The 22,328-nt window shown below is 43.3% G+C and overlaps 1 protein-coding gene across 1 annotated transcript in view; it reads left to right on the top strand.

The window, feature by feature from the left end:
* hectd2 (HECT domain containing 2) overlaps window positions 1–12,616 on the top strand; it is a 43,302-nt gene extending 30,686 nt beyond the window's left edge. Inside the window, exons 16-21 of the mRNA XM_076298011.1 lie at window positions 1,968–2,042; window positions 2,459–2,546; window positions 4,008–4,114; window positions 9,476–9,591; window positions 9,948–10,091; window positions 11,068–12,616. Of these exons, the coding sequence (XP_076154126.1) occupies window positions 1,968–2,042; window positions 2,459–2,546; window positions 4,008–4,114; window positions 9,476–9,591; window positions 9,948–10,091; window positions 11,068–11,188 (651 nt within the window). The 3' untranslated portion in view covers window positions 11,189–12,616. The remainder of the gene's footprint in view (window positions 1–1,967; window positions 2,043–2,458; window positions 2,547–4,007; window positions 4,115–9,475; window positions 9,592–9,947; window positions 10,092–11,067) is intronic.
* Window positions 12,617–22,328: the final 9,712 nt, after the last annotated feature.

Here is a 22,328-nt window from a genome sequence, read left to right as displayed (position 1 = left end):
TCTCAAATGGGTGTAGCATGAGTGAAGCATTTTGAAAGGCAGTGCCTTAAAAAAGCAAAGACATTACATTCAGTTTCTAAAATAGAGAAGTGTTTTGCAAGACAGTGTGTGTGGTGTTTAACAAAAAGTGTGTGAGGCTGAGAATGTTCTTATCAATACAGATTTGGGTTGAGGTTTGGCTCTCCAAGTGTTAGGTTTTACGAACTGTTGGTTACTTGACATTTTTGTGTTTAAGCAATCGCAAATGCTGTTTGTTCATGTTATCTTATGGAGTATTCTGTGTCACCATCTATTCGTCAAAGCACTACCACTTGTGTCCAGTAGAGGGCTTCATTACCCAAGTGTTGAACAGTGAACAGTTTTATATCTTCTAGAAAAATGTGTAGGAGAGTCTCCTTTGGTGAAAAAGCCATTTTGTACGTTTTTTTTTTTATCAGTGTGTAGCATATTGTACAGGAAACCCAATCTATAAATCCCTATATATGAGGATGGAAAACTTGAGGTAGTTTTTGCAGAGTCAGAGGTTGCATGTAGCCCAATGCTCTGAAAGAGGAAAAAGGGTGAATTGGCTTCATACTGGCTTACATAACTCCTCTCTGGGTGTTTTTTCCTCTTTGTGTGTGTGTGTGTGTGTGTGTGTGTGTGTGTGTGTGTGTGTGTGTGTGTGTGTGTGTGTGTGTGTGTGTGTGTGTGTGTGTGTGTGTGTGTGTGTGTGAGTGTCAACATAGCTTACATATACTGTCGGTCAATACAACCCCCTGGCAACATCTAACTTAACACACAGGCTGAAAGTGTTACTGAAAATGATAATGCCAATAATGGGCAGTAGATTTTCAACAAGCATGTTCTAGAATAAGTAAAGATCCATTCTAGAACATCAGATCCATTAGAACATCACATCTCTGCCGTAGTGTGTTCTATTTTGGGAACAGACATCTACTGGGCTTATTTGAAGAGCATGAGCTCACTGTGAGATAGCAATGCTACGTAAGGTAAGGCGGGCTTGTGGAAATATCTGGTGTGTTACAAGCTCCCTGCTTCCCTGGGGTGAGTGGTGTCAGTTTTAATGGGGGATGTGTGCATCTAGAGAATCAAAGTACCATAAACTTCTGTGACTGAATATACTCTCAGCATAGCTGGGTACATTCAAGTGGATGTGAACGCTATGTTTCAAAAGTATGACTCTCTGGCCTGCTCTGAAGTTACACAATTGTTTGTTTTAAGGCTCTGTATAGGGGCCTATATATCAACTATTATGGAAGCATGTGCACAGTGTTGTTATTGTACAGTGACACAGAGACACCACATACAGTAGGGTTGTCTAGCATTCTATGAAATGGACTATATGCCACGGAAGGCTGTTTCAGCCAGCACATTTATTTCTGGCGGATCGTCAGCAACAGCACCAGCATCTTCTGTTATATTCTGCTCTTTCCGTATTCACTCTGTAGACACTAAACATCTTGTCTATGCCCAACTATGCAACTCTTTATTCTACTTCGACACACGCATAAATCCTTCAGCATTTTCACGTGCTGATTCACTAGGTGCAACACCCAAACCGAGTCCGTGTAAACAGGTACACTAAAGCAACACAGGGGATGGTCCATCGCATATGTTTGTGCTGGCTGAAAAGCCTTCCAGGAAGTACATGGCATAATGGCAATTGTTGTCCATTTGCTGGTCCTGTGTTCACATTCAAATAGCTTACACATTTTAGACATGGCGTATATGCATATGTGGATTAATATATACCTATATATCAACTATAATAGATGTGTAGGCTGGGCTGTTGAACAGTAACACAGTGACACCACATAGTGTTGACTTTAAACTGTTAATCAGTCTCTAACCATGTATCCACATTCAAATGGGTTAGGGATGCTTCAGTCATATTGTGGACTACGTATTGTGGACATTGATGAAGTGGTCAGTTGTGGTTGTTAATCGGAAGATTCTGTTTTCAGGATCTTGCTCATGGTCTGGCAGAACTTCTGAGCTATGAAGGCAACGTGGAAGAGGATTTCTACACCACTTTCCAGGTCAGAGAATCTGTCTCTCGCACACACACAGGCAAGCTTGTGCACACACACACACACACACACACACACACACGCACACACACACACACACGCACAAACACAAACACACACACACACACACACACACACACTACACATACACATGGCTACAGGTCTTTCTGCCCGAGCACACAGAAGTCTACTGAGAGATTATTCATGGCTTTTTGGGTTAGGTAAATAGGACCACACCAACAAGTGTCTTTAGGAGGTACGCTTCAGTGGTTTGCTTGATCCAACATTTGAGTGCAATATTTGGCCAAAATGCACAGCACTTTTTTGGGTTTGTTTTGTCTTCAAGAGAAAGTAAAACTCCTCTATGCTAGATTAAACACAGCTAAGAATAGGCACACCGTTCCAGTGAATGTCTATCATTTCAGGTTTTCCAGGAAGAGATGGGTGTCATCAAGGCGTATAATCTCAAACCTGGCGGCGATAAGATTCCTGTGACCAACGTGAATAGAAAAGGTGAGTAGAGTCTCAAAACTTAAACGGTCAGGTTCAAAATTCAAATTACTAATAAAAAATATTCAAGTACATATTCAGTAAGAATTCACAAAATGTCACTCAAGTCATATCATTTGTCTCATGTTAAAGGTTCTCACTAGGCCCTCATGGACGCCACTAGGCCCTGTTAGAAGATAAGCTTGAACTTGTTAAAGATGCAGCATCAGTTATACGCCTGTTTTTTTTGCATAAGCAAACCATAGTTCACTCCAAGACCTCTATATACAGTATACATATGTAAACTTTAGATAGTCACTGTGTTTGGAACATCTGCTTAGTCACTACACAGTGCACTATATATTGAGCGGTGAATATATACTGTATACAGCTCTGGAAAAAAAATTAACATTGCACATTTTGACTGATGTCATCCTACAGTTGCTGAGTGACATTCAAATGAGTTGATGGTCATAAAGTTTGAATATGACCGTCAACTCATTCGAATGTCACTCACTAACAGTAGGATGACATCAGAAATGTGCAGTGGTCTCTTCGTTTTTTTCCAAAGCTATAGCAGAGGGATTTGGCAGAGGCCTTTGTCCAAAGCGAATATATATATATATATATATATATATATATATATATATATATATATATATATATATATATATTTATTTATTTAAGCAATATAGCACGAGTGAGAGTGGGGTTGGTCATGGATATTCCCACGGGTGTTGTTCGGCCATAGCCACAAGGCAACAACAGCCGTGGGAATATCCATGACCAATCCCACGATCACGAGTGCTATATTGCTTTTATACAACAATTCTACCACAAACTAAATAATCTGAAAACACCCCATTATTGTTTAAAAATGTTAATTTCGACATCGTTCTTACGCATCAAAACATAGTTCCCTTTTCAATAGACAGCGTCTTGGTTGCTAGGTAACCAACATTCCAGATCCCTCGTTACGGGTCTTTGTGGTTTAAATGTCTTCTTGAAAGAAATGTTAAAAGTCGGGCTGAAATCACATTCATGTCTAGGTTTGCTGCATGCATGTTACAAGGACACTGGGCCATGTCATGTAAGGGAGATGGTACTGCAAAAAAACGGAAACATAGTCTACATTGCAGAACCACTCAACTTTATTAATTTATGGTGAATAAATGTTACCAAAGATTCTATAGTTAACAATTGTTGTATAAATATATATATACATACATATTACTGTGTAATAGAAGAGGCCCTAGTTCAGCCCCTCTGATGCGGCCCTAGTTCAGCCCCTCTGATGCGGCCCTAGTTCAGCCCCTCTGATGCCCCCCTAGTTTAGCCCCTCTGATGCCCCCCTAGTTCAGCCCCTCTGATGCCCCCCTAGTTCAGCCCCTCTGATGCGGCCCTAGTTCAGCCCCAGTCTGGCATCTCCCTGCCGGTGCTCTCTATGTGTATACTCAGTGTTCCCCTTCTCCCCATTTCCTGTAGAGTACGTCCAGCTGTACATTGACTTCCTGCTGAATAAGTCCATTGAGAAGCCCTTCGCTGCCTTCTATCATGGATTCCACAGTGTGTGTGCCTCTGACGCCATCATGGTGAGCAACTGTTTCCATTCCGCTCCAACAAAGTAAAGTGAAAAAGACGAAGAAAAAACAGTCAACTGATAGGTTATGTTCCCCTTGAGAGACAAGCTTTTTTACCATGCTATAAATGGAAACATGAGGAAGGCTATCCTCAAACAAATAAGGTTCTGCAGAAGCCGTGTGGATTGCGGTTGTGTGTTTTTTCTCCTTTATAGGCCCTGTGCATCAGTAATCAACACATTGTCAGTCATTTGCATGCAGCGTCTAATAGTTTGTGACAGTGTGTTGCTAAGCGCCATGAACTCTAGAATGTTCCAAGAGTTATTTGGAGATGGCAAGACCGGGAGAAGCAAGATAGAGGGCAGAGTTTTGGGGCTGTGTGTGTGTGTGTGTGTGTGTGTGTGTGTGTGTGTGTGTGTGTGTGTGTGTGTGTGTGTGTGTGTGTGTGTGTGTGTGTGTGTGCGTGTGTGTGTGTGTGTGCGTGCGTGCGTGTGTGTGTGTGTCTGTGTGTGTGTGTGAATAAAGTCTGTGAAGGCTGCTTTTGTTTTGGGAGACACCCTGCCCCCTTTCTTGGCAGCTGTCCCTCTGACGAAGTTTGTGTGTGTGTGTGTGTGTGCACACTCGCTCTCTCCCTCCCTATAGTCTCCCAGCACCCGAGAGAGCTGACCCTGTTCTTTTGCAAGGCCTATATAATGTCTATAGGGGGGACCCACTGGAAGAAAAGCAACACATACAAGCCCGACACTCCTCCAAGAATAATAATTAGGAGACGGGTCCCTGTACAAAGCGAGCCGTTCTTCCCCGCAGAGGGAGTCTGCATGGGGCTTCATACTGTTCAGGATGTGTGCACGTCCCTCGTCCCTTTCGGTTGGTGACATTTCCGTCAGGTTTAATAAGCTGGTCTGGACTGGACAGTGTCCTTAATGCTGCCAGCCCGAGGCAGAGATAGCCACCCCTCGCATTCTGAGCCTCTCTTGCACTTTCACTATGGAGGGGCTGCGGTTGCACTTATTGGTTTGGCAAAGAGTCTCTATCATGCATAATGCAATAGACAAATAGATTGTTGCAGCAGCGATGCTTGCAAAACACAATTTGTTTCAATGCATTTAGTGCAAACAGAACTGTTTTAGGCTGTGCATACTTTGTTCACTTTAAAAAAAAAAACTTGAGCTGAAAAGTATGTAGTAATGTCTTTCTTTCTCTTTTTTCCTTGCACCACTGTGCAGAACAATTGCCTTATATAGCTTCCTCCTTGCGCTCGGCTTCACACAAAAACACAGGCCATGGAAATTTCCTCTTGTCTGCCCTGGCATTGCTGGGTACCTGTTTGGGCACTCGTCTGGCAGGCATAGAAACACTTGAATTTATTAATTCCCATTTGTTTTTTTTATTGCCATATGGGTGCAATGGGGTTGGGGAACTGCAGCAACAGAACAGAAAAACCACAAGCAGCTCAGTTCGGTTTCGCTCAGTAGTTTTCCAAATGTATTGCAGACGAGACTGACACCACCCATTGCGGCCCTCAGACAGTGTTTTTACCAGCATATCAGGAAAGCAAACACCCTCAAGTCACCCAGCTAAAGCACAACAAAAGGAAAACACAACAAAATAAAATCAACTGAGTAAACACAGAGAGGACACGTGTGCAACGTGCATTTTGAACCATACGTGTAGCCGTCCCCTGCAGCTTTTAAGAACAGAGGCAAAAGAGTAGCACAAAACACGGTGTATCTTTAGGTCCGTACACGAGCCGAGTCATTATTTAAAGAAGGGGGGGCCCTCTCGGCAGCCCCGACAGACCTCATGTGGAGCAGCGCCGGTCACTCGGGTCACGAGTGAAAAAAAAAAAAAAAGGTTTACTTACCCGCTTGTGGCTCTGTTCCAGCTGTGGCCCTAGATCAGATGCCTCTGCGTGTGGGGAGGGGCTTACATAATCTGCTTTTGGTCAGCTGGGCCTCAACCAGTGGTGCTAAAGGGGGAGGTGGGGGGGGGGGGGGGTCGTGAGGTTGGAGGTTGAGTCAAGGAGGGGGGTGGTGGGTTTGAGTGAAGAGGGGAGGGAGTGCAAGTGCTGTGTGGTGATAGGTGAGTGTGAAGGTGGAGTGAGGCGGAGGGGGGGGGGGGGGGGGGGGGCAGGGGGAGGGGAGGCAGAGAGAGAGGAGAGTGACAGATGGGTCCTCTAGCAGTTCCTGACTCATCAGGGCTGAGGAAATAGAGAGAGAGAGGGAGAGAGAGAGAAAGAGAAAGAGCCACTAGCTAGACATTCTTTGATCCTCAAAGGGAGATTAATATTGCGTCATGTGACAGAGCAAATCCCCATTTTTTTCCACTGAAACTCTGCTTCAGCATTATACAGAACACAATATGATGTCATGCTCTGACACTGTTGTTTCTTGCGGTAACTTGGTAACTGCATGAAGCACTATGGTGTGTGTATATATGTCCCTCCCTCTCGCGCTCTCTCTTTCTCTCTCTCTCTGTGTGTGTGTGCACACACGTTGCAATATTGCACACTGCATATTGCGTCCAACACCATCAGCTGGTGTCTGTCTGCAATTGAGCAGACTTCAAGGCGTTGTCAGTGGACCTGGCACTTGTTTAGGGTGTCGGTTTGCATACTGATAAGTTAGTGTACATGAAGCTGTTGTAACTGCTGGCCTTATCTGAGTCAGCTAAGGTCAAGAGCGCAGCCTGGCTCCATCGGGGAAAGTGGACTTCCATGACTGACACAGAAGACTTATGGTGTATTGCATGATGGATTGACAGAGTGCTTTAAAGGTGCTGTCAAAGACAGTTAATGGTTTTACGGCCTAGTCTCTGTCTTATCTTTGATCTCTATAACTCTGTAGACAGATGGGAGTGTCGCCAGAGGTGATCACTGCTCTTGGAGTCTTGTATGTACAGTGAAAATATAGAATTTTTCCAATCACTTTTTTTCCAATGTTAGTTTATGTCCTCGGTAAACATCCTTGCCATCACACACCATATCTTTCCTATGTTTCCTTTCCTTATAGCACATGTGTACACAATTCTAGATAGATGATGAAGAATAACATGTATCTATCTATTTAAGTGAGTAAATACAGGGCTGGCTTGATAGTGATAAAAAGAGGTCATGTTTGATCAGTTACACAATGTGAGCCCGGGGAATAGTGCATACCAAAATCACTGCTGTTTGCGTCTCTCAAGTAGAATTGCTGTCTCCATATAATGACATGACGTCTGCTTGATGGCTGTGGAAAATTACAGCCTCATCTCTCCACGGGCCTGTTGATATTTCAAGCATACCGCAGTGACAGGGGTCATTGTGGACAAGGAGTAACTGCACACACATGGCAGGCCTGGAGGGTGTATTTACTATTAACCCTTAAAGCTATACGGAATATTGGGGTCATTGAATTCAACCAGAGCCATATACCTTTACATGGCTCTGAATTCAACATAGAATTTTAGAACATTCAATTGTTGCGGAACGGAATCTTATGTTAGAATTTTCAAAAACCCAAACCTTTAAGGGTTAAGCCAAACAGAGAAGCTGTTAGGATGAGTTCAGGGAAAGGCGTGTGTGTCTTGAGCTCATTCAACCTTATTTCAAAGTGTCTGCAGTAGATGAACTTATTAATTTGACTGACACTTTTATCCAAAGTGACTTACATACTGTATGTCAATTATTACAAGGGCTAGTCTCCCCAGCGCAACTCCCCAGGTGTAGCTCCTTAACCACTGTGCTACCTCCGCCCTGTTAAACTACAGTTCAACTATGACACAGCATGTGTGCATTTCAGTATGTCAACTGTAACCATCCACCTAGAGACCTATATTCCAAGAAGAGGGTCCCTTGTGCTCTAATCTTGTAATCAGATAACCAGCAAAATGGAGAGCAGTCAGGGTGGAAGAGATAACCTCATGACCTCACACCGCGCGTTCAAAGGTGGTGCGGGTCCAGTGGGATGTTGCCTCTAATCGGAGCGTGGTGTGGAATTTGGTGTGGATGTGGCAAAATGCTGAGCTGGATCCGCATGCGTCACCCCTCAGCTGATAGAGTGGCTTCACAGTGGGCTTGGGCATCTGAAGGAGCGGCATGCCCAGGCATTTGGTTTACCTGTGGGGGTTTTGTGGAGGTCAGAAGTCTGAAGAAGAGCATAAAGTGTGCGGAAGCCTATATACTTTTATACTTTTCGCTACAAGATTTAAGAAAAATCAAAGTCCCTGGGGCTTTGTGGTCTCTGGGGGGGGGGGGGGGGGTGCATCTGAGCCATTTTTTCAGTGCCTGCTTACAGTAAAACCTCCTAATCTCTAGGCTATTTGCTACATACAAAAATGACTTTTTTTGTGTTTTGTGGGGGGAATTAACCTACCCCCAAATTTAACATTAGCTAAATGTTTTTGTAGTTATTTGTACCAGCTTATTGTACACTGCATGATGGCATCAGAGCTAGTGAATGTTACAGATGAATTGAATTATTTGAAGGTTTTCCATATAAAGCTGACCTAACTAAAGAACTGTTTCTGTATTCTGTTGTCTGGTGCTGTATTCTGTTGGAAATATAATAATAAAGTATTGGCTAACACTTTACTTTAGGTTTCTACATAAGAGTGACATAACCCTAACACTAACCCTAACTTGTCATGACAAAAACGGATTGACACTTGACAGAAGCGAGTGACAGAAGCGTTATGTCATAAACGTTTATGACTTGTTTATAATTTTTATGACACGCTCATGACACTGTCATGTCACTCTTATGTAGATACCTTCAAGTAAAGTGTAACCAAGTATTGTTTAAAGCCATATATGAATGTCAGACGTGCCCCTGTAAAATTTGAAAATTGAAATGTTATACATGGATACCGTAATAAATAGGCCATAGACACACAGTAAGACTAAAAGACTATATTTCATATATATGTGAGCCACAAAAGTCCTGATAATTCGGTCGGTCAAACAGCCATATCCATACAGGTTTGTGGCAGAACATCGGTAAGGTCATTCATCTGACTGAATTAATTCCCAAATCCACGTTTGCGAGCCGGTGTTTCTTTGGATAAAAGATAGATAGATAGATAGATAGATAGATAGATAGATACTTTTATTGATCCCCAAGGGGAAATTCAAGGTCTCAGTAGCATACAGACATCACACACAACATGCACTTACAGCAGAATGGTAAATATAAGTATAAACATATAACCAAACTCCACTGTACAATAGAGACAGTAGAAGATAAGAAAAACTAACAAAACTAAATACTAAATATACTATATAAATTAAATAAAAAATAAAAAAATAAATAAAAAAAGCGTCTGCTAAATACCCGTCCACTTTAACTCGACATTCTTCCTTTCTGTGAATTTAATGAGTGTTTTCCCCTGCAGCTGCTGCGACCGGAGGAGGTGGAGGTGTTGGTGTGTGGAAGCCCCCATCTGGACATGGTGTCGCTGCAGAGGGTGGCCCAGTACGAGGGCTACAGCAAGACTGACCCCACCATCCGGTACATTGTCCATGTGTTCATTGGGCTTTCACCAGAGCACAAGCAAGCACGCACATAGCTGTTGCTTTAATCCCTAGTTGAGCTCATAATCCTAGAAATATAATGTTGAACCATTTTGGACAACCCCATGGAAATGACTTACTGAGATAAGGGGGCATTTACAATGAGTGTGAACAGTATGCAGAAACAACAAGAAAGATTGCGCTCCCCTGAACTCTCTTATTAAACTACAGTTACACTCAGAGCCCAGAATAGACAAGCCTGTCTTGTTTGGTTGATAGCCCTGTCATCTTTGTGTCTGTTACCATGTTTATACGGTTTATTTTGTCCTCCCATGCCCTTGCCCCTTCCCCCAGAGCATTCTGGGATGTGGTTCTGGCGTTCCCTTTGGAGCTGCAGAAACGCCTCCTCCACTTCTGCACAGGAAGTGACCGCGTCCCTGTGGGAGGCATGGCCGACCTCAACTTCAAGATCACCAAGCACGACGTCTCAACCGACTGGTAAGGCCTCTCCCCCCATTTCTGCACTGTTGCCTCTGCAGATAAGGATGTTTATGTGTTGAAAGGCATCCAAAAGTGGTCTGAAAAAGGACATTTGGTCCAGTTGGTGCATTCAACTGGGAATCTTACGCAAAACAAATTTCCAGGACAGACATACAGCAGGAGCAATAGAAGTGAAATAAGTTGATGATTTAAACTTTTGATGTATTTATTGTGTTGTTGGAGTTGTTAACATTTACTGCACGTCAGATACATCAGTTTTGTTGCCAATTTTAGTGATGACTGTGATGTCATTTATTATTTGCTACAACTGAGCACAGGAGATCAGGTGGAGATTATGCTGACCAGTGGTAGTAGTGGAAAAAGTGTTGGACATCCTAAAAACATAAAACATTTGTTATAGTTTGGCAGCAGGATGGTTGACCCCCTCTATTGTTATATTTGTAGTGGGAGTAGAGGAGTTTGGAACATAAGATCCTTTATAGGTGCATTTCTTTCCAGTGTACAAAAATGAGTCACAACAAACAAACTTTGAAACTAACACAATCATTATGGTCTGAACGTTGCGTTATGCTTTTTTTCCGCCAGAGAGTGAGATCCCAGAGAGTGTTTGATTCAATGGGGGCTGTGTCAAAGATATGGGGAGGACAAGCTTGGGGATACAATATGATTGGTTGTTTCCTGTCAATTATCACATGGCCTGACTATTTTTGTATGCACAGATGTTGATATTAATAGTCCTGTTTTGTAATATCAACATTAATGTTAGTATTTGCGGGGTGCTGAGGCATAACTTGTGCACTGGAATAAATGTTTGATGATTTAGACATCTGTTATTCAGATCGGTCTCAGAATCAGCTACTGTGTATGTAGATCAGTTCAAATACACAACAAACCCAAGACTTGTACTTTGTGCACGGTGTTCTGCTTTGAGATGTTTCATGTAATTCTTCACTCTTCCTGTCTCTTCCCCCAGGCTGCCAGTGTCCCATACCTGTTTCAACCAGATCTGCCTACCTCCCTACAAAAGCAAGAAAGAACTGCGACAAAAATTAACCATTGCCATCTCCAATGCTGAGGGCTTTGGCCTGGAGTGAATTTGAAGTTCGTAGAAGGTCAACATCAGAAGATCTCCAGGCACTTCTTTTAAGTCAATAAACACTAATAGGTGCGACACATTTAGTCCTCTTTGAAGGATAATGTGTGGTATGTCCCAGAGGAGACTGAAAGAATCCCACATCTCCACATTCACAACTTTCATACTAGAGTTTATTTAAAAGGGTTTTTTTTATGATTTGTTTTCTGACCTCTGTAAAACCCACATTTCTCTAGGAGGACAGCCATCGAGCACCATTGTTTCTGTTACAAATTGTGTGATGTAAGAAGTGATACCTTGATTTGCTTACATTTTTAAACCAAGCAAGAAAATATCCCCGAAAAATGTATTATCTAACACCTGACATTTACGGCAGATAGTGTTGGTTACGTAACAAGTAAACGGAGACTGTTCACACACTGAGGTGCTGTCACTTGTACAGTCAAGGCTCGCATGGAATCTGGGTCAGCAGAGGGTTGGTCGGGGTAAAAAATAACTTTGCTAACAATCGGTCAGCCTAAAGCTGGCTGTGTCTCTTAAAGGGACACGGCACATTTTCACTACGCACCTTTGATCAGCCTTACCTATAGGCTGGTGTTGGCTATCGGACACATACCTTGCCCTTTAAATGTCACAGTCTGTGTTGTCTTGTTCATTTGAGCAAATGAAGAAATTCAAAGCATTTTTTTGTGTGTTATTAAGTGTTATTAATGGACCAAGAGATTTCATTGCTTTTTGCCTGCTCTTGTTGTACTTGAAGTTGACGACCTTTTAGGTCTTTAAGCCTGAAGGGATTTTGTATTTGTTTTTGTTTTTTTTTGTTTTTTTTTGTGATACTGTGCTTGTCCTGTGTTTCGCTACGTGAAGTGGAATCTGCCAGTGGCTTTTGTTGAGAGTAGCGCGCTGCTGCCACAACTCCTACGCTCCGCTGTCTGACAGATAATCCAACCTTGACTGACTGATCGTCTGTCTGATCCCTCAACTCAAACAGGTGGTCAGAAAGGTCTGCGGAGTTTTTACAATGACCTTGTTCTGACCTTACTTCATGTGTCGGGTTCCCCTTCGAGTGTAGGGCTGTGAGTGACTACAGCTCACAGGCACATGGTACTTCAGTGGAGATATGCGCAGTACACATACCAAGGCCATGATGGCTCCAGAGTTCTATAATGATAACTATTGATAACTAGCCTCGGCTTTGCACATATCGTTAGCTGACCTCAAGGACCCTTTTTTCCAGCGCCGTGCCTATAGATTATCTTTGGTTCCGTGTCACCGTGGCGACAGTACGCCACACAAACTCTGTGCCCAACAAAAAGAGGCCTTGTCGAGATGGCCAGGCTCGACGCAGAAGACTGAATACCGTTGTATTTGCCATGTATTTATTTTGACGTGAACGCCTTTTAAAACGTGCTGAATAAAAGTGCTTTGCAGTGCAAAGGAGTCTTGAGTTTTTTTCTGTGCTTTATTTTCTCTGCTCCACTTTGTGCTCATGCTGTCTTCCCAGACAGGTTGTTGCCAGGTTGTAAGGGGATTGAAGTGGTCTCAACTTGAGGCTCTGAAACTCAATTTAGACTATTTAGGTTATAAAGGGCTTTTGCATGAAGGTCCTCCTGAATTCTGTCTTTCTCATAAGAGTGAGATTCATTGTTTGAGGAGGATTGCTGACTTAGATTGCAGATTTAGAAAAGCATTCTGGCAGAGGTACGGCAGAAATGAGGGAGAAGATGAAACCTCTGGAATTATGGAGATTGTTGTGCAAGAAAGCCTTGGAGCTAAACTTGTGGAAATAAAAGCCACATACACTGGCTCCAGCAGTCAGTGCAATTAACACTTTGGTTAAATTCACAGGCTGTTCTTCCCAGATATTACGCTTAGACACAGAGGTTTTATAAGTGTCCTCTTTCCCATGAGAACACAGAGAAAGCACCTGCAAAACATCCATTAGGGTAAAGTTAACCTAAATCTAATGTTTAATCAAAAAAAGCTTTACATGGCATTTCAGGCATCTGTTGAGACATTTTATATTGGCTCACTACAGCTTAGATGTATGTTAAGTGGTAGCAGACTTGTAAACAGACCAGCAAGAGGGTCTATATAGTATTACTGTGTATATGATGTCAGTGAACTGTTGCCTATAGCTTAGCAGGAATTCAAGGCCATCAGCACTCGCTTATGAGATATATCCTCGCTCTGAAACGCTGCCAAGTAGGCTACGTGTACCACACACCACAATGGACACATGCTGCAATTTAAAGGGTGATTCCTGTAATCTTGAAGCCAAGTTGGTAAACAATCGGATCCCTGGCCAAGGGCAACTTGGAAATCAAACGAAAAAAAAACGACCTTTTCCACATCAAGTTAGGTCTTTTCTATCCTCTCGCTGAGTAACTGACTAAATGTTCTATTTCAATCTATTTTTGTGCTTTGGTCCCTTTTTCGAAAGCTTTTACCATGGGCCTAAACTGGAGCTGGTGAGAGGGTCATTTGAGGATCCTTTCCTACAATTGATAGGCACTCAGGGGTGATAACGACCCAGGGACATTCGAGTCCAGCAGCTTCCTGAACCGATCAGAAGACTGTGTCCCTCCGTAATCAGTTTGACCTTTCTGTCTCGAGTTTCAAAGACCTCAGAGCACGCTGATGAGTAAGATGCTGGTACGTCCACACCTGCAGGTGATACCGGGTCAGCGGATGGGCAGGTCGCCAAACAGTTGTACAGGCTCGGACATCATGGTCCGTTAGCGGTCGGCCACTCCTCGTCAAGGTCCACCAGCCCTGCAGAGAAACACACGGATGGAGCCCCAATCTATCATATCACGGGAGCCACTCGATGGCGACAGCGGGGACAATACACGCTGCCTCTCATTTTGAACGGTATGCTGGTCCCCAGCCAAAATCCTATTGAAACTCTGAGGCCCGCTGGAGCAACGCCAGCTCGACCTAATGCACAGCCTGGCACACGCTGGCACGGCTAACAGCTGACATCGACAACAACGAAACCAACTTCCACATAGGATCAAGGCAGTCGGATGAGGTTGGCATGAGACACACAATAAACGTGAGCCCCCATGTTCATGCCCCCAGTGTGTAGCACTGTAGCTGCCTGGCTACTTTAGCTGCTGGAACTAGCAACTCGAGCAAGGTAAAACCGGTTGTTTTTTTTTTGTTTGTTTTTTTGTCTGACAGTACTCAGTGACCTTGACTTGAGAGCTATGTGAAAAATCACTAGATTTCCCCTTTTAACACTTCTGTTCTGGCCTTTGCACCAATTTCATTATTGTGTGTCTCTTGCCAACCTCATCCGACTGATCCTATGTATTCCTTTAATTATTAGTAAACGCCTGTGTTTGGCTGATAGTGGTTGGCACAGAAGCTGGTCTGATACTGAGGGGGCAGATGTTATCAGGGACGAGTCGGTGTGAACCCAGACTCAGCGTGTCCCGATAAACATTCCATATGTCTATATGTATTGATTTTGTTCTGGACTTGCCACGTATCATGGCACTATTGTGTAATAGGCAGCACGGAGGTACTAAAAGTGCCCGGAGACATAGGGGATACGTGTGAGTGTGTGCGTGGGTCCATGTGTGTGTGTGTCTGTGTGTGTGAGGATGGTGAATGTGGGAATGGGTCAGTCAGAGTGGTGTGCTGTGTGTGTGTGTGTGTGTGTGTACATGTGTGTACATATCTGTGTGCGTAAATGTATATGTATGTGTGAGTGTGTGTTTGTGTGTGTGTGTGTGTGTGTGTGTGTATGCACATATCTGTGTGCATGTATGTATGTATATGTGTGTGTGTGTGTTTGTGTGTGTGTGTGTCTGTTTGTCTGTGTGTGTACGTGTGTGCACATATTGTGTGTGCGACTGTGCGTGTATTTGTGTATTTGTTTGTCTCTCTCTATATGTTTTCATATGAGATTGGACATGGATGTTAGTCCCCCTCTCTCCTTCCTTCCTCTCCCCCCTGCATCATGGCCTCCCCTGAGCTCTCATTTCCTCCCAGAAACAGGTGACTGAAATGGCCATGACAGCCTCCATGACTCTGAACATTCAGTTCATTCACAGACAAATATGCGGACAGCTCTTCTCGCTCTTCATCATGAGTCTGGCTGGAGTCCCTGAAATGACTGAACATACTGAATATATCATTTTATACTCAACTCTTCGGTTAGGTGAACCATGGGCCTAATAGGCTGTGTAATGCCTATGGCAAACTTTGAATTTAAACGGTTTCACAACTAATGGTTTCACAACTAATGAGTAGAAAATGTATTGTTTTGTCACGTAAGGACTGTTCATGTTGCACAGACCTTTTAATGACAGTTTGAGTCTGTTAAGAGGCAAAAAGGCACGTTTAGATGATGCCACCAGACCTAGCATTATAGCACACTAAGAGCACAGGCTACTCCAGTTCGGTAGCACCGATTGTGGTCTTTTTTCCCCTATCGACAGTACTTGGTGACGTCTAGCGATCAAGATCCATGTAAAAATCAGCCAGATTTTTCTTCGGTTAGGTTAGCCATGGGCATAATAAGCTGTGTAATGCCTATGACAAACAAGGTGGTGTTGAAAAGTCTGGGTCAATGTGCGTCCAAGAAATCATTTTAGACAAACAAAAAAAGCTACTATATGGTGTGTGTTGCAACGCTGTTCAGTTGGCAGGTCAAAAGTTGAACAGAAAGAAATATGCAAAAACCTTTTTTTTGAGCACCACAGGTTGTTTTAAATTGTGCTATATAAATAAACTTGACTATGACTATGGTTATGACTATGCATCTGTAATGGTGGATGATGCACAGCCATTTGGATGTATAACTGATGAAACCATTGTGTCAGACATTCTAGGCACAATAGTCATCATAACACTGAAACCAATTTAGAATTTATATGTTGTCATTCAGTGCAGAACACTGTGCATAGACAGCAATCAGACCTTGGGACAACGATTTGTGGTGCCCTTGTCTAGTGACAAACATTCAGTTCAGACATGCCTCTGTCGGGGCCTGGCCAGTGGTCTCGTCTGGCATCCCACAATGCATTGTGGCGGTGGCCTGGTTCTGTCTGTCTCGCGCAGCATCAGTTCGTGGGAAGCGTTGTGCCAACGGTGGCACTCTGCAGTCTGCACTGGCCCATCTTTAAATCAGAGCACGGAGAGAAAGAGAGAGAGAGAGAGAGAGAGAGAGAGAGAGAGAGGGCTGGGGGTAATAGAGAGAGAGAGACACAGAGAGAGAGAGAGAGAGAGAGGGGGCTGGGGGGTAATGCAGATTAGGGATCTTGAAAAGAGAAAAGCAACAGTGTGTGAGGGAGAAAGAGTGTGTATGTGAGAGTTTATTCAAGAGAGAGGGTGTGTGGGAAAGTGAGTGAGTGTTGCCTTTGTGTATGTGTAAGGGGGTAGTATGGGTATGTGTGTCTGTGTGTTTGTGTGTGTGTGTGTGTGTGTGTGAGAGAGAGAGAGAGAGAGAGAGCGAGAGAGAGAGAGAGAGAGAGTAATGTACTGTAAGACATTGAGGGTGGGGTGTGGCTGGCCTGTTTTCTGTTGTTGAGATGCAGTCACCTGAAGTGAGGATTAAAGAAAGTCACCAGTCATCCTGACATCACACAGCACAAGCACAGATCTGAACTGAATGTTTGTCACTAGACAAGGGCACCACAAATCGTTGTCCCAAGGTCTGATTGCTGTCTATGCACAGTGTTCTGCACTGAATGACAACAAAACAAGTGCTGCAGGCTGTGTATATGGCATAAACATCAGTCTTATAGTCAACGTTAGTGCCCATTATTTGGGCATTTTGGACAAGCACAGATACACCTGGCTGGCTGTTTGTCTTGTGTGATTGTTGTCTCTTTTATACCAAATTCTTTTGGCACCTATCCTACACCAGATATTCATTAAGTGGTCTCACACCCACAACCACATGCCCAAACACACATACACAGACACAAACACAAACACACACACACACACACACACACACACACACACACAGACACAGACACAGACACACACACACACACACACACACACACACACACACACACACACACACACACACACACACACAGACACACACACACACACACACACACACACACACACACACACACACACACACACACACACACACACACACATTTTATAATGTTATAGTTTTTCATTGGGGTCACACATTTCTCGAACCCTTTTGCAAAACAGTTAACAAAGATGTCATTCAAAGACCCTAAAATCTATTAGTTTCCCTGTGCTAAACAAAAGGCAAACATCTATTCACAGGTGGTAGAGATTCCTTGCATAAGTCTGAATCTTTGATACACATGTGTAAAACTCCTTTGCAAAATTCTTCAATCAGCAATCATTCATTATCCATAAGAGATACCATGTCTGTTCTGTGTTGCTATTTGCAAGTTTGGATCTAAGGCACATTTAGAGAAAGTACTACATTGCCTATTTGGTGTAACCTGGAAATCTAGACCCAAATCCGAAAGATTAAGGGTCTGGCTACGAGTAATGAAAGTGGCCCAACTCGAGGGGCGGCACCAAGCATGCATTTGAAAATATCACTGCGCGCAATTTGATAACATTGGTCTGCAGAGAAGGCAGTGTCACAGCTGAGGCTGCTGTGAACATTGTGTTCTGCACAAGTATGTGGGAGGAGCAGCCCATTGACTCTAACTGACTCATATTCACGGGTTCGGAGGGGAGGAAATGGTCCGCTCTCTATAGAACAGGTCCCCTATAGCATAGAGAAGATCTCTCTGCCCACAAGACAGTCAATAAAGAAATATAACAGGCATTACTATAACAAGTACCTGTCAGAAATTACATATACAGTAGGCCTACTACTATACAACAGAAGCAAGTATTATATAAGCAGTATGCCAAGTTCAAAAAAACAAATTTCCAGTCTAAAATAATGTATATTTTATACTAACAATAAAATGTAAAAATTTGAAAGGCAGTGTATAGAATAAGTGAAGTATATCATTTACTCGTGGAACATTTTGGCTGTTTAACTATGTCACAGCTGCGATGCTAATCAGTGTCAGTGTCAATCAGTTGTCACCTCCACTGGGCAGAAGACAAACGTGCAGAGCCTCTTGTGAAACTTTTGAAGCGCCGATCCTAAAAGTGTCCCTCTCTCTCTTTCTCTCTCCCTCTCCCTCTCCCTCTCTCTCTCTTTCTCTCTCCCTCTCTCTCTCTCTCTCTCTTTCTCTCTCTTTTTCTCTCTCTTTCTCTCACAGGCATTACTGGCCAGATGCCAGCACCCCTCTCAGTGGGCTCTATCTTTAGAGTGTGTGAACAGTCCGGCTCTAGTGGTTTTATTTGTTCTTCGAAGGTTACACCATTAGAAAAAAAAAAACGGCATCTATCTAGAACACAGACACAAAGCTCTCATTATTATGATTACAGCAGTAGAAAACAAACAGAAATCTCAAATACATAATCACTTAAAAACGATTTATCCATATTTACGCATCTAGAGATAATCAGTGATCCATGGAATCAGAGGCTCAGATTGGCCGACCAGTCGATTCTGGGATGGATCTGGCTGTGATTCGGCTGTGATCCGGCGCCCACATCTGCCATTAGTGCCTCTGTGGGAAGGGCTCTAACTGGTGTTCCTTATGGGGGAGGGGAGGGGGCCTGAGGGCTGGGAGTGGGACACTTATCACAATCACTGCCGGCGCCCCTCAGCTCGCTATTCTGGAGTTACTGTAACCTGCGGCCTCTGAGCAGGGACTTACTGCTTCCTTTTTTAACTTTATTTAAAACTTTTTAAAAATGTGTAGCTAATGCAACGTTCATATACTGTGAGTCGTTTTGGAAAAATGCTTCTACCAAATGCCATAAACAAACACACGCACATGAACATGGTCAGTCTGGTCCGATCTCCTCGTAGACTGTCAAAACCGTTCAATCAAACCACCAGTCGCTAGGGCTTCAGGGCATTTGCAGCAAGCTATTGCACATGCCGTAAATTCACAGGTTTCTAATCTTCAGTGGGAAAGGTCTCTCTCTTTACTTCACTTTGCATATGTGTGTGTGTGTGTGTTAGAGAGAGAGAAATCGAGAGAGAGAGAGGGAGAGAGAGAGAGAGAGAGAGAGGGAGAGAGAAAGAGAGAGAGAAAGAGAGAGAGAGGCAGAGAGAAAGAGAGAGAGGGAGAGAGAGGGAGAGAGAAAGAGAGAGAGAAAGAGAGAGAGAGGCAGAGAGAAAGAGAGAGAGGGAGAGAGAGGGAGAGAGAAAGAGAGAGAGAAAGAGAGAGTCTGTGTAATAACAGTCTTTTGCAGCATGTGCAGCACTACCATTACCTAAGGGTCTGTATTCAGGAAGGGGCGTGTGTGTGTGTGTGTGTGTGTGTGTGTGTGTGTGTGTGTGTGTGTGTGTGTGTGTGTGTGTGTGTGTGTGCGTGCGTGCGTGTGTGTGTGTGCATGTGTGTGTGTGTGTGCGTGCGTACGTGCATGCGCGTGTGTGTGACTATGACTATCTGACTATGAGACTGTGTGTGCACACACACTTGTTTACATGCATTATTTCTGTATTGGTGCTCATTATCTGTCAGACAGAATACACTTCATTTCCTCTGTGGCAAAATAAACTAGTGTGAAGCAACCTGTGGAAGTTTGTAAACATGTCATACATTTCATTTGACCAGTACCAGCAGAAACTTTACTGTTGGGCATCAGACACTTAAGACTCATGGATGAAACACCATAGCCACGTGTTGACCAGAATAATTTTTTTTTTAGCATTTCTTTTGCATTAGCTGTAGCAGGCAGCTCACTGCGTCGGGATTAGTGTGTGCTTCACCTCACTGTGTGGTGTGTGTTTCACTAATTCACGGATTGGGATAAATGAAGAGACCAAATTTCCATCACGGGATCAAAAGAGTATATATACTTATACTTATACTTATACTTATACTTATACTTATACTTATGTCAGACTTTGGCAGTCAAAACTTACTCCCAAAATTTACAAGTTTACACTTGTACATGGATTTTTTTCTGAACGCATTTCTACAAAACACTCTGCTCCCACTGTATATAAACACATGGGCAACATCTCTTACAGTAATCTGGGAACTCGTTCAACGTACATGGGAATGAGAACGGTGTTTATTTATAGCTGGTTACGTAAACCATACTAAGCCGTATTTTTATCTGTCATACGTGTTTGGTAGAAATGGGTACAGGAATCGTAGAAAGTTACCGGTATGTCAATCTGTCTAAACTGTGTGTGTAAATAATGTGTATAGCAGCCACGTAAAGTTACAGTAACAGGTCACATCACATTCAACCAGACAAAAAGGGTCAAAACATGCCCAAGCTCACGTTCACATACCCAATTACTCACTATTGATACACAGGGCTAGTACCAAGAACCAGCAGCAGCATTTACTGTACTTACAATGTACATTACATGGAGTCACAACTGTAACCTGGGGGATGGAGTACATGTTTAGGCTACATATTTACATGACAACAAAATTAACTGGTGATTTTCAAATGTATTTGACCTTGTCATCTTGCTTGAACCTTTAAAGATGGACAATTTTCTCTAAACATTTCATGGAGTAATGCCCATTACAGAATAGAAAAAAATGTAGATAGGTAGACAGACAGAGAGACAGACAGGCAGACAGACAGACAGATAGATAGATAGATAGATAGATAGATAGATAGATAGATAGATAGATAGATAGATAGATGGATGGATAGATAGATAGATGGTTTCAGAGGGATATTTCCTTTCAAAGCTCTTACAGTTGTGGGCACCCATCCAGGGCTGGCTTGCATATGGAAACTTCACGTGGCCTTTTCCATTTGGCAGAGCTGGACATTGACATTCACTGTCTATTTGTGAGCACAGAGCATTGCATGCTTGAACCGCACGTGTTCGTCTCAGCCTTCTCTCTCTGGCAAAGACGTCTGTGGCTGTTTGCACATCTCTGTTGAACATTACGGAACAGTATGCTGACTCAACGGTGCACACCACACACACACACACACACACACACACACACACACACACACACACACACACACACACACACACACACACACACACACACACGCACGCACACATGCACATGCACACGCACACATACACACACACACACTAGGGTGCATCAAATTTGAATGGGACATTTTAATTTCAAAATATCAATTTGGCTGGCATTGCATTTTGTTCCAATTAACATAAAAATGACTTTTGCACAGTTTTGAGTAATTCCATTGAGATTTAGGGGTGCCACCTAACACATGAACTTTGGTGAAATTTCTTTCATTTTTTTTTAGTCTAATTGCCAAAATTTGACCTGGAAATGTTGAGTACAGTGAACCTTTATACAGTAACATGTTCTATAGGGTTATCAAAGTAAAAGTTGTTTGTTTGCCCTTTGGGTAACTTAGGCATTTCTCAGAATTCAACTTTGAAGATCCTCCATTCACTGTCCTATAGACAAAATTAATGGAGGTCAATGGGACATGTTCACGTGGCCTTACCCTGAATTCTGTGTAGCAGTGATGGATGTCGGACACACATATAAAATGTAATTGACTTTATTGTTAAACACAAAGGGCGATACTGACAAACTTAAAAGAACAAACCCTCTCTAGTGGCTGACTCACTGACTAACAGGGCCTAATGGTAAGAGCTGACACTAGCTAAACTCCGAACTTAACTGCTCAGTCTGTGCCAGAGTCTCTGCTCCACTGAGCAACATCACCAAGGAGAAAGAGAGAGGGAATGGAACCTGAACTCTGAACCTAGCCAGTGTGTCTCCCCCCAGATATGTCTCCCCCACCCGCCACCCAAGAGTAACCGTCCAATTCAGGGATTAGCTTGGGTTTGCAGCGGCAAAGGTTTGGCTGTTGGTTGCGGTCATGTTCAACTCACACACACACACACACACACACACATACACACAAACACACAGACACACACACACACACACACACACACACACACACACACACAGACACACACACACACAGAGAGAGACATACACACAAAGACACAGACACAGACACACACACACACACACACACACACACACACACACACACACACAAAGACACAGACACACAAACACACACATACAGACACAGACAGACACACAGAGAGAGAGAGACATACAGTA

This window comes from Alosa pseudoharengus, unplaced genomic scaffold (assembly GCF_046254945.1).
Source record: "Alosa pseudoharengus isolate Yale_2024_CS ecotype anadromous, Long Island Sound unplaced genomic scaffold, YU_APseudo_1.1 YU_APseudo_1.1_scf_21, whole genome shotgun sequence".
Taxonomy (NCBI): Eukaryota; Metazoa; Chordata; class Actinopteri; order Clupeiformes; family Clupeidae; genus Alosa; species Alosa pseudoharengus.
The sequence above is the reverse complement of the archived record's forward strand: the minus strand, read 5'-3'. Positions and strand labels throughout refer to the sequence as shown.